Below are 12,269 nucleotides of genomic sequence, written 5' to 3'. Positions count from 1 at the left end.
CCAGCGACGAACAGCAGTCACCTCCTGGCTTAAATGCTGCTCCCCTTAATGAGACACCTGGGTCTCATCTCCTGAGGGCGTGGGCCAAGGGCATGAACCCACAGTGAGTTCCGCCCCGGCGAGAGAGAAGAGGAAGAGAAACAGAGAGGGCTGATCAGCGTGCAGCTGATCCGCCTGGCCGTGACAGTCTAACCTGGTACTGTGCTATACCTTGGCACCAGCTCTGTTAATATATGTCAAATTTTCCAGTGTACACACCATCTGCCATCCTCCCATGTGGAACGATCACCCGTGCACAAACTTGGCTTTAACGTGAGAGAACCACAGGAGTCATTAAGAAGGATTTCTGACAATTATTGTGATAAATCAAAGTGAAATGTGAAACAAAGAACAGTTAGCATGGGTAGATTTGGCTGATATCCTTTGAGCATGTTGAAGCATGATGCAGCAATAAACAGAAATACCTTGAGATAGAGCTAAAGCAAAATCAACACCTCCTCCACAGCTTCTATTACTTGCACCGCCCTCACAGCCTGTGAATCACACAGCCAGTGTGATCGATAGCCCATTATTGCACACTTCATTCAGGGTTATTTGAAACAAATATGTGGCTGAATTAGACAAACGCAGTATATATCTTCTGAAGTCTCAGTGTTCCCCTGTGTGTTAACTAAGGGGAACACTGCCAGTTATCAATGTATTTATTTTTTATTATGCTTTTTGCACTGCATTAGATAACATCAAAATAGTGTTGTCAAAAAGGGCAATAGTGTTGGCATTTTTGTTATTTGTGTGTTGTAATCTTAATGAATATATATACCAAACTTTGGAGTTTGGTATATGGCGGGGCGCTGTGGACACCCAAGTTTATGAAAGCAATGACTCAAGAACAAGGCATCACAGAATTTTCAAATCAATACCATGGTTGCATCTGAAAATCTCTGTTAAGTTTAAATCTCGGTGACCTTGAATCAAGGTCAGAGGTCAACTTTTCTGAAAATCAGAGGATTTTCACATTTATAACACAGGTATGTCTACTGCACAGGTAGATCCACGTGAGAAAGAAGGCTGAAGGGTACCGGTAGCACTATATTTTATATATTGATAAAGAATTACAAACAACAATTAAAGCAGGTTTATTTAGTTAATATCCAATTTATTTCCAATTTGTAGTGACTTGGTGAAATGTGTCTGTTTGCTTGGTGAATTGGTGAGAAACAAAACTGAACTTGTTTTGGTTTCTGTTGCAAAATTCTAGCAAAACTTCTCAAAAGGGTTTTGATTGCTGTCAGGTTAACGTCAGTTACGCCATAAAGTGTAACAGGTCAAAGCTCCTATTTATGAGTTCTTACTCACAGGATCGAAACGAAGTTATGAATTCACAAAGAATGAAAGTGTTTGTGTATTATTGTTCACACTAAATCTGACCCTAATCAATGTGATATGAGTCAATCAAAGAAAATGTTAGTTTTGAATTTGAAATTATGAAACTGACAATTATGAAACTTTTTATTTGTGTATTTCTTTATTTTTTTCTTTTGCATACCATGTCAAACTTTTCTGTATATACTCATGTCGTAGATTTAAGAGCAAACAAGTAATTGTTAAAATTTTATTTTTTATATTAACAATCATTAACTTCATACACAGGGTTTGTAGGGGTGCTTGAAATCCTTGAAAATGTTTGGATTTTAATATTGACTTTTCAAGGTTTGAAAAGTGCTTGGATTTTGGATTTGGTGCTTAAAAGTGCTAGAAACTGTAACCACAAATAACTATTTGATTGAATAGTTTTCTTATCAGATTGTCACAAAGTGTAAAAGCAAAATTTCTCCGCCTGGGCTGCCTTGCACCTCTACGTGTCAGTCTGTTTCAATGTGTGACTGTTTGAATCTGTTTATCGTGAGAACCTACACATTAAACAACTTAAATTCATAATGGCTTCAAGCTCAAATTGAGACCTGTCGGGCACTATCAGCCACTAAGACAAATTTTGATGTGTTTTTGTATATGAGTATTTCATACTTTAAGGCTGACTTTTTATTTAAGGCAGATGAAGTCTTATATGCTGAATTGAACTGAGTATGTCATCTGTTCAAAGCCTCTCCCAGTCAGTGCTGTTCTCCATGCCTGTCATACTGGACATATTTTATTAGAATAAACACGTTAAAGGTGATCATTTAAAACTTTAACAATAATACAGAAAGCAATGTAGTTAAACATCTTACAGTTAGTTTTGAATGAATGAACTTTAAAAAACAAACAAACATCTGTCTCCTATTTTTTGTGTCACATAGGAAAGAAGCATCAATATCTGATGTGTAGACTTATTATTTTGGTCTTACTGAGGTGATGCAAAGTGAAATATGCATTCAGTTTTTTTGTAATGTGCTGGAAAAGCTTGAAAATGGACCTTGAAAGTGCTTAAAAAGTGTGTGTGTGTGTGTGTGTGTGTGTGTGTGTGTGTGTGTGTGTGTGTGTGTGTGTGTGTGTGTCAGATAAAACCATGCATTACATTAAACAGATAGTGTTCATTGATGTAATTAACAGGCTCTCAATGTGCTTAAGTGGCTGCCAGGAAACACATTTGTGTCCACTTAGATATACCGTATTTTTCGGACCATAAGGGGCACCGGATTATAAGGTGTACTGTCGATGAACGGATCTGTTTTCATACATAAGTTGCAATGGATTATAAGGCTCATTAAGTTAAACAAAACAGATAAGTCCAACTTTACTCAACTCATTCTTCTTGCTTCCTCCACTTCTGTACCATTGATTCATTAATGTTGAATTCTCTCACAGCTGCTCTGTTCCCATGTTGTTGCAGTATATTAATGACTAACCTCGTATTGTGGATGGATTATCTCAGTTGTTCTCCTTATTGAAGTTTGGTCCGTTTACAGCATCCTGCCTTGCGACTGCATTTGTCAGAAACCATCGGGAACCCTCACGTTAACTTAGTTAGCGTTCATCCTCCAGCTTCACTGTGTTATGCTTTAGAGCTGTTATGCCAGAGCTTCCAAAGTGTGGGGCCCGCCGCTGGGGGGGCGCAGAGCCACTGCGGGGGGGCGCTTGGTCACTGCTAGCATCATGGACAGGTTTTTGACGGGGCGCCCACACAAACGCAAAGCAGGAGATGAAGCATCGCTGAATATGTTTCCAAACCAACTTCATTCTAAGCCAAAGACTAGAAAATATGATGGAGCATATCTATTTGTTACCCCGGGTCAAATCACGGACAAACGCCAACCCAATGTTGTTTATGTTTTTGAACCCATTTTGCACAGGGAGGCATTTTTTGAAAAATGCATTGGTAGCAATGTTGAATATTATAAGATAAGATAACCTTTATTAGTCCCACATGTGGGAAATTTGTTTGTTATTACACAGGAAAAAAACAACTACATGTAAAATAATTACACTGTGATGCCTCTGCCTTTCTAAATGGAGGGACAGCAACTGCATATGTATAATTAAGCGTGTAAAAACTGCAGATAGTCAGATTAACAGTAACAGTATTTTGTCTCTATCTGCCATTCTGCAATTCATCTCATGTAAACAATAACGTAGCGCACTGCGTGACGTGAAAAAAGGCACATACCTTTGACGTTGAGTGACGAACTCTGTATTCCTCATTCACACGTAAACGCAAAAAAGGAGTTTTAAAAATCTCAGTTTTTGGTGATTCGAAACGCAGTTTACGTGTGGACGAAAGGTCCAAACGCATAGAAACAGCTGCATTTTCACTGTGTTATGCTAACATAGCTGTGTCACTAGCGATCACATGGCACATCATTATATACCAGCTAGTCCAACTTCAGTAACCCTACAAACGTCACTGCTGTTTAGTTTCCTGTCTTCATTTATGTTGGAAGTGATAGCAGAGCTGTACATTTTATTTTTTTCAGAAATCTCTCAGTCAGAACATGCTATATCATGTTTAGGTAAATAGCGAAACTAGCGAGCTAACTTCCGCTAACTTCTAACTCTGTTAAATTTAATAAATTCTGTTTTCATGGATGCCTGGATGTTAAACGTAATTGTTATACCTGGTAAAGCAGCAACGCTGATCATTTTATTGAAGATGAAAGAATTTAGACAGTTTTTAACTCTCAGTGTGCTCCAGTGTTCGTTTGACTTTGGGACCTTAAGCAACGGAGTTTTGGACCCAGAGAACTCCAAGTCCGCTAGGCTTCTGACTACGGTAGCCATAATGCTCTGACAATCCATCAAGTGGTGGGCTTCGTAGCTTACCAAAGTCGTAGTGAAACATTTTTGACAGATCTTTGAGCCACTTAAAATTGGTTCGAGGTCAGTAAGCACAACCACAATTCATACATAAAGCGCACCAGATTATAACACGCACTGACGATTTCTGAGAAAATTAAAGGATTTTAAGTGTGCCTTGTAGTGCGGAAAATACGGTATATGTGTGTGTGTGTGTGTGTGAGAGAGAGAGAATGATAGAGTTTGAGAGAAGCTGAGCTTTATTCAAACTGATTTGCAACAAACTGCAGCAGTGAGGGCAAACTAGTGCACAGTTATGTTTACGTGAGTGTTATTTTGTATATGCATTTGTACAATTAGATAACTGTGAGAGTACATTGATAGCATTTAGCACTAGTAACGGCTATTTGTACCAGTTAGCATGAAAAAGTAGGGGAAGGAACTACATGTAAGCACTGACTGGTACAGTGTGTGTATGAATAAATGCGTCAATTTTAAACAGTAGCCATTTGCATTTTGTTGTGTCAACTCTGTTTCAAGGAGCATTTGTTTAACATCCAGCATTTGTGTGTGTGTGTGTGTGTGTGTGTGTGTGTGTGTGTGTGTGTGTGTGTGTCTAAGAATGTGTGTATCTACCTTTCCTGATTCTATTCCCTCAACCCCTCTCTCACACACACACACACACACACTGGCCTGGTCTCAGTTTGGCTGCTTCCTGTGCTTTCCTGGCCAAGATCTGAATGTAAGCTTGAATCCAAATGAGCGCTTGGTGGCTTCTCACCTCTCTGTAGGGTTGGAAGTGAAAGTAGGAGCTAAAAAATATTGTAAAAGCATATTGCTACATTACGTCATCAGGTGCAAAAGATTTAACCATACAAGTCTGCTAGTCTTTAAAATCAGTTATTTACAGCAGAAAGTGTAACGCTGTAATGTTTTGGTTTCACTGTGGATGCAGTCATGTCATTGCAGCATTGTTCGGGTGAGACCTCTTCTCATGCACTGTTGCTATGGCTCTCATTTATACACACACAGACACACACACACAAATAGATTCACACACACTCGCACCTTTAACTGCTTCTCAATGTTTCATTAAGAGTCCGTTCATAATGGAGATTCTAGATTGCCTCATGTCACTTTATAATGGGATTGTAATTGGATCTTTCTTGAAGGAGAGCTGGTGAGAGAAGTTTTGCACATCAGGGATGACATGAGAAAAAGACGGATTACAATAGTGATGTGTCGGTTGCGAACGAAACGGCTCTTAGAGCCGACTCTTTGAAGTGAACAACGTGAGCCGGCTCCTTATCACGAGCTGTGGGTTTTTTTTTCTTTCTCTCACTATCTCTCTCGCACTTTTTTTCCGCTTCACTCTGCACGCGAGCCTTGTGCTTTGCGCTGGGAAGAGGGGGGAGGGGCGGTAGTTACACTCTCAATAGCACAGGAACCAGTGATGGGTCGTTCGCGAACGAAATGGCTCTTATGGCCGGCTCTTTGACGTGAACAACGCGAGCCGACTCCTTATCGCGAGCCGTCACGTCTTTTTTTTTCTTCTTTCTCTCACCCTCTCTCTCGCACTTTTTTTCCGCTTCACTCCGCACACCAGCCTTGTGCTTTGCGCTGGGAAGAGGGGGGAGGGGCGGTAGTTACACTCAGTAGCACAGGAACAGAGCGGGAGGGAGAGAGAGAGAGAGCCAGGGACAACAATGTCACATTAGAAAGGTATAGTAATCATCCACAACTATTTTCGGTTGCAGATGATAAAGGATTCAGAAAGTTTATTCATTGCAGGTCCATATGACAGAGAATATGCATCTTCTTTTTGTTTTCATATTTTAATTTATATTTAATTGTGTTGTGGTTTGCAGTGTTTTGTGTTGTTTCACTTTAAATTTGTAAAAGGAAACAGCTGAAAATTTAAATAGTTAAAAGTTGAAATGTGAATAGTTGATTTTTGTATTATATGATTTATTTATTACATTTTATGTGGTGTGAATAAATAAAAGTATATTTACGGTGGCCCCTAGAGACAAAGCACATACAAACTCCAAAACACGTACAAAACACAACAGAAGTGCTTCAGGATGCTAGGGGGCAGTGTTGAGCTTTTGTTACCTAGTGGCTACACAAGCCAGGAAGTACCAACAACCGGATTTGGTGTGTGGTGGTAACAGGTAAATGAACATTTTTTTAAATTATTTGAATATATATGAGTGCTTGTGTATAAATACACAAACAATACACATATGCTTTCAATTGTGTAATTTAAGTGATCTAGGTAGCTCTGGTTTGGAAGTTCAGTTAATGCTAGAAATGTGTTTTAGAGTTTGTACATGCTTTGGAATTTGTACGTGATTTTTTGGAGTTTGTACATGCTTTGTTCCTAGGGGCCACTGTATATATTTATATATAAACATATATAAATAAAACCACTTTTTTTTTTACATTAGTAATTCTTTTTGTGCATAATTTTATAGTGTTGTTAATAATAAATTAATTAAAGCAACAAAGCAACCTGAAGAGCCGGTTGTGAGCCGAAAAAGCTGGATCTTTTTAGAGAGCTGAGCCGAAAGAGCCGGTTCTCTAAAAAGAGCCGGAAATCCCATCACTAGATTACAAAGAAAGACAAAATCATGCGGTTGTAATGTTTTGAGTTTGCAGTGAAGAGCTCCCCTTCCCATTAAGATAATGTGATCCAGGATCTCCCTTCTTAAAGGAGCTTTAGCCTTTCTAAAATATCCATGTTGTAATTGAGGTCAAGTCTTGAGCTTTGAAAAACAAACAGCTATTGCAGTGTGGACTTTTCTGGGATTTAGCTCGGACCACGTCCTCATTTTAGGTAATGGCAGATGGCTTGAACATGAATTGAGGCTGCGGTTTGGGGATGACCTCAGAGGGGACTGGCAGCGGCTCCCTGGCCAGGCATATCCCCGTATACTAATGAGAAGTGAATGAATTCTAAAAGCATTTGAAACGACCCAAGACTTTAGTGACTGAAAAATAAGGTTTAGCCAGACCTGTACCATGTGCTCTTGTGAGTCACAGATTAAACTTTTTTAATTCAGTAGAGCCTCAGCAGGCACAAGAACTTAGGCACCTGCAGCAAATAATGATCAAATAAATAGTGAAATAGTGAATAAAATAAAAGTTGTTCTCTTTCAAAAACAAAGCTTGAACAAAACAAAGATAAATGAAATGTGTCCATCAAGGCACTTTTCTTTAAATGTGCCTAAGTGACTCTACCACTGTGTATTGTAACATAACATCCTGCAAAGCAGGAAGACTGGTCTCAGTGTGTAAAATGAATGACGTACTGCCAGTTTTGTAGTAGTTTATGCCTGATCACGTTGTTCAGTGTAGAATCAAAAAGACGGGATCTGTACAAAAAACAGAGCTCCATCAAACTAGCTTAGCATTTCTGTTCAAATTCAATATAATCCTGCTGTATATTCCAGAAGATAAAGAACTCAGATACTGTGGTTTCTGCCTGTGGCAATGAGCTGGTCCAGAGGAGTTCCCTGAGGCCTTTTCAAATCTCTAGAACCTCCGTCTGCCCTGATGTGCCCCACATTGTAATCACAGCTGCATTGCCTGAAACACAGAGAAAAGCTTCTTGCAGTCATTTTAACATTACGCAACACTGGCCAACATCTGCTGGCTCATTTATTGTGCCACGGAGACAGTTTCCCTGTGAAATCACCTTAAAACTAGAAAGCACTGTGACCACCATCCATTCTGTGTCTCGTGCCACTTGTTAATTACCCATTGTGTGGTACCTGCCTGTGGGTATGGGCTAGCTTGACAAGCTAACAGAGAAGCTTAATTGGAGCTGACAAGCAGATACTTTGGTCTGTGGTCGCTGCTCACACTTCTGAAATGTTGCACGTCCAGTGCTTATTAGCAACACTACTTCAGTAAGCTTAATGAAACAAATTCTTCATCTGTAAACGAGGCACTGAAAGAGAACATAAAATATATGAAGTGCTTTCTTAGCTGTCTCCTGCTCTAGGGCGAGGTAGAGAGATGGAAGCATTTCTCTACATGTCTGACAGAGAAGCACAGGAGCTCTGGCAGAGTTTGCTTCTACATGCGGGCATGACTGTGTCCCAAACTAAGTGACAGATTGCGTGGTGTCATGGCATGACATTTCAGCATCAGCCTGAAGGAAAAATGTCAATACCGCGTAAAATGATACACACACTTTTTAAAGCAGAAGAAGTGCATGTTAGTGCAGCCTGACAGGCGGATTTATTGTATGAGATCCAAATTCTCAGCAAGTGGGTTAGGGACATTCACCGTAATGCAGTCTGTCATTGTGATCGGTCATCATTTTGTTCCCCCTACTGAGACATTTCAGTGAAATCCAATGAAAAACTGTATGTCAGCCATCCTCATCACTTTTTATGTTGTGTGTGTTTGTAGCTTTTGTGTAAATGGGTGACAGGTGCTTGTTGTAAAAGTATGTCCAGGGATCTGAGTAAATCATGTAAAAATGTATGTGTGCAGGAGAAGACCCTGAGACAAGACGTATGAGGACAGTAAAGAACATCGCTGACCTGCGGCAGAACCTAGAAGAGACCATGTCCAGTCTACGGGGGACACAGATCAGCCACAGGTAGGCGTGCAGAGCTCTTTACTTTGAACGCTTAATGGATGACCCTAATCTGAAGATGCAACAACACAACAGTTTCTGGTTTTTATCCAGATTATTTATTTTGTATAGCACCTTTCAAGATAAAAACCACGAAGTAAACACACTAAAAATAAAATGGGGGCCAAGAACAGAACCCTGTGGTTTACCATGTGAACCAACAGAACCAACTTGAACCAGTCATGTGTTTTACCAGATACGCCTACCCAGTGCTTTAGCCCCAGTTGTATCAATACTTCCACAACCCAAATATAGAACATGCTCCCTTCGCAGAGCCATATATATCATCACATCATCATGGCCACTAAAAATAAATATATAAAAACTAATTTTTTTTTTAAAAGTTGTAAAAGCACAGAGAGGAGGTACAACACCTGGTAGACTGGTGTCAGAATAACAACCTGTCTCTCAATGGCCCACACCCCTCTGCACATCAACGGATCTGCTGTTGAGATGGTCAACAGTGTGAAGTTCCTGGGTCAGCCGATCTCTCCTGGAACCTGAACACCACCACCATCATGAAGAAAGCCCAACAACATCTTCACTTTCTTAGGAAACCAAAGAAGGCCAGTCTCCCTCCTCCTATCCTCACATCATTTTACTGGGGAACCATTGAGAGCGTCCTCTGCTGCTACATCACTGTGTGGTACGGGAACTGAACCCTCGCTGAAAACAAGTGTCTGCAGCGCATAGTGAGGACAGAAGAGAGGATCATTGGAGGCCCTCTCACATCCACCTCCCAACTCTATGACAGACACATCATCCGACGTGCGAACAGCATAGTGAAGGACACTCTCCACCCCTCACATGCACTGTTCTCCCCCCTTCTATCTGGCAGACGGTTTCACAGCATCAAAACCGTGACGACCAGACACTGGAAGAGCTTCTTCCCCCAAGCAGTCAGAGCCCTCAACTCACTACCATAAAAGGACTGATATACACATACGCCTTTACAAACACCTTACAATACTCATCAAAAGACTCAAAAACAACAAAAACTTCCACAAATCCACTACAAACTGGACCTGGGAACAGCATGCTTATTTGCACACTCAGTCACATAGTTCTGAACACATCTAAATTATATTATATTTGCACATTTTGCATTTTGCACATGTCTTTGTCATGTCTCATCAATGATATCCCGACAATAACTTGAAACTGGTATTAAATACTAGAGATGGCACGATACCACTTTTTTATGTCCGATACGATATCATAAATTTGGATATCTGCCGATACCGATATGAATCCGATATAGCGTGTTTTTTAATCAATAAACTTTTTTAATATCTTGCTGCTTTTTGTATAAGTTCAAACTCAAGTTAAAAAACAAACACTAAAGCTATTCTGTTATACCTGTATGCAAAAAATACACTGCACCCAAAATATTTAATAGTTCAGCAACACTTATCAATCTAATAAACTTAAACCTACTCCATCCTCCCTATTCTGGTATTTTAAAGAGTAAGCAACCTAACTAATAGGGTTCTAAAACTCCCAGCAAAAAAACCCCAAAAATAGGGAAACACCCACCACCCTCCACCTCATGATGCTTAATCGACGTAATCAACTTTAATTTGATGCAGTATGAGAAAAAATGCACAGAAATCAATTAATTTTGAAGAATAATTAAATAGATTCAACATCTTTCTCTTGATAAACAAACAAGAGAGACGGACTCACGACAGAAAAGCCGATCAGCTGATCATTGATCAGTTTCATGATTGAAGTAGCAGCAGGAGAGGGAGAGAGAGAGAGGCAGTCGCTCCATATATCGGTTGTTAAGCTTAACGCAGGAATGCTTTACAAACATTCAGAGATGAACTTACACACTTGCTTTACTTCTCTCTGGGATAACTTCCTCGGAGATGAAATGCCGGATTGCTAGCGAGGCTACAAATACACACAGCCGCTCTATCACGTGACGCATACTGCTCCAACGTGCTACAGTTATGAGCCGAGTTACGCCGTGTCGCAAGTTTTTTGATATTTAATGGATCAGATTACATTTTTTATTTCCCTTTATTTACGTCAGTATCGGACCGATACCGATACGTAATGTCAGATCGGTCCATCTCTATTCAATACCTACTGCACATTCCACTTTGTATTGTCTCTGTCCTGTCTGTGTTTATCATACAGTTAATATTGTATAGTTACAATTATAGTATTGTATAGAATTGTATAGTTAGTAATTAGTACCTTTTTATCCCTTAATTTTACCGAAACTTAGCATGTTATTTATATGTAATTCCTAGTTTTATATCTCTTGGAGATATATCCTTTATATATTTATAAATACACCATGGGGGGCATTTCGGTACACTGTATATTGTGTATACTACTGTATTGACAATAAAGCTCTTGAATCTTGAATCTTGAGATTACCCAAGTGAGTTTGTACATCACTCGTCCTTAGCAAATAAACAGATCTGATTGGACTGACTCACTCTGTACAATTTATCAGGGAGATATGTCCCCAACTATTAATGATACTCACTCTGTAAGCATGCCATCTTCTCCTCCACCTATCCTGGATTTAATTAAAAGCAGGCGCCACCTTCCTCACCAGCTGGCACACATGTAATGGCATTCAGGAGTTGATGGACAACCAACACCTTAAAAAGCTGTCCTACCTGGGAGCCGTAGGCACCGTAGAGAATCTAGTGAAAAGATTGCGGCACAGGCAAAGACAAAACGATCTATTGGTTTATATCAGCTCCCTGGGCGAAATGTTCCCTCCTCGCTTCTCTCCTTCACCCTTAGTCTATTATTTTGTGTGTTTTGCCCCATTTACAGAGGAAGATGGTGGCCGGGCTGTCGACAGCCATGACAGATGGCAGTCTGTGTGTGTGTGCATGCTTTTGTGTTTTTTTCTACTCCTTTATTCCTCAGAGGAGTCTCAGCCAGGCACAATCAATACAGCGGCATTGTCTTCCCACCACATTTAATCCAATGGGACCCACAGGTTTGGGGTGTGAGGTGTCTGATTGGTCAAAGGAGGCAAGACTCATTTTCATGCATCAGACGCACAAGGCCAGTCAGCGTGAAGTATTTGAAAAATGCATCATCATACCGCCGCATTAGCATTGTGTATGGTGTATATGTGTATGTGAGTTGAAGCAGTGAAACAGTGTAAAACAGTAGGTACTGGTGGCAGCAGTATGGATAAATGGTAAATGGTAAATGGCCTGTATTTATATAGCGCTTTACTAGTCCCTAAGGACCCCAAAGCGCTTTACATATCCAGTCATCCACCCATTCACGCACACATTCACACACTGGTGATGGCAAGCTACATTGTAGCGACAGCCACCCTGGGGCGCACTGACAGAGGCGAGGCTGCCGGACACTGGCGCCACCGGGCCCTCTGACCACCACCAGT

General features: G+C 40.4%; 1 protein-coding gene across 1 annotated transcript in view; it reads left to right on the top strand.

The window, feature by feature from the left end:
- The window catches only part of nav3 (neuron navigator 3), a 206,524-nt gene that overhangs the window by 112,595 nt on the left and 81,660 nt on the right, over nucleotides 1-12,269 (top strand). The window contains exon 10 of the mRNA XM_042212662.1: nucleotides 8,737-8,845. Coding sequence (XP_042068596.1) covers nucleotides 8,737-8,845 — 109 coding nt within the window. The remainder of the gene's footprint in view (nucleotides 1-8,736; nucleotides 8,846-12,269) is intronic.

This window comes from Haplochromis burtoni, unplaced genomic scaffold (assembly GCF_018398535.1).
Source record: "Haplochromis burtoni strain Fernald_Lab_line unplaced genomic scaffold, NCSU_Asbu1 Contig_385, whole genome shotgun sequence".
Taxonomy (NCBI): Eukaryota; Metazoa; Chordata; class Actinopteri; order Cichliformes; family Cichlidae; genus Haplochromis; species Haplochromis burtoni.
The sequence above is the reverse complement of the archived record's forward strand: the minus strand, read 5'-3'. Positions and strand labels throughout refer to the sequence as shown.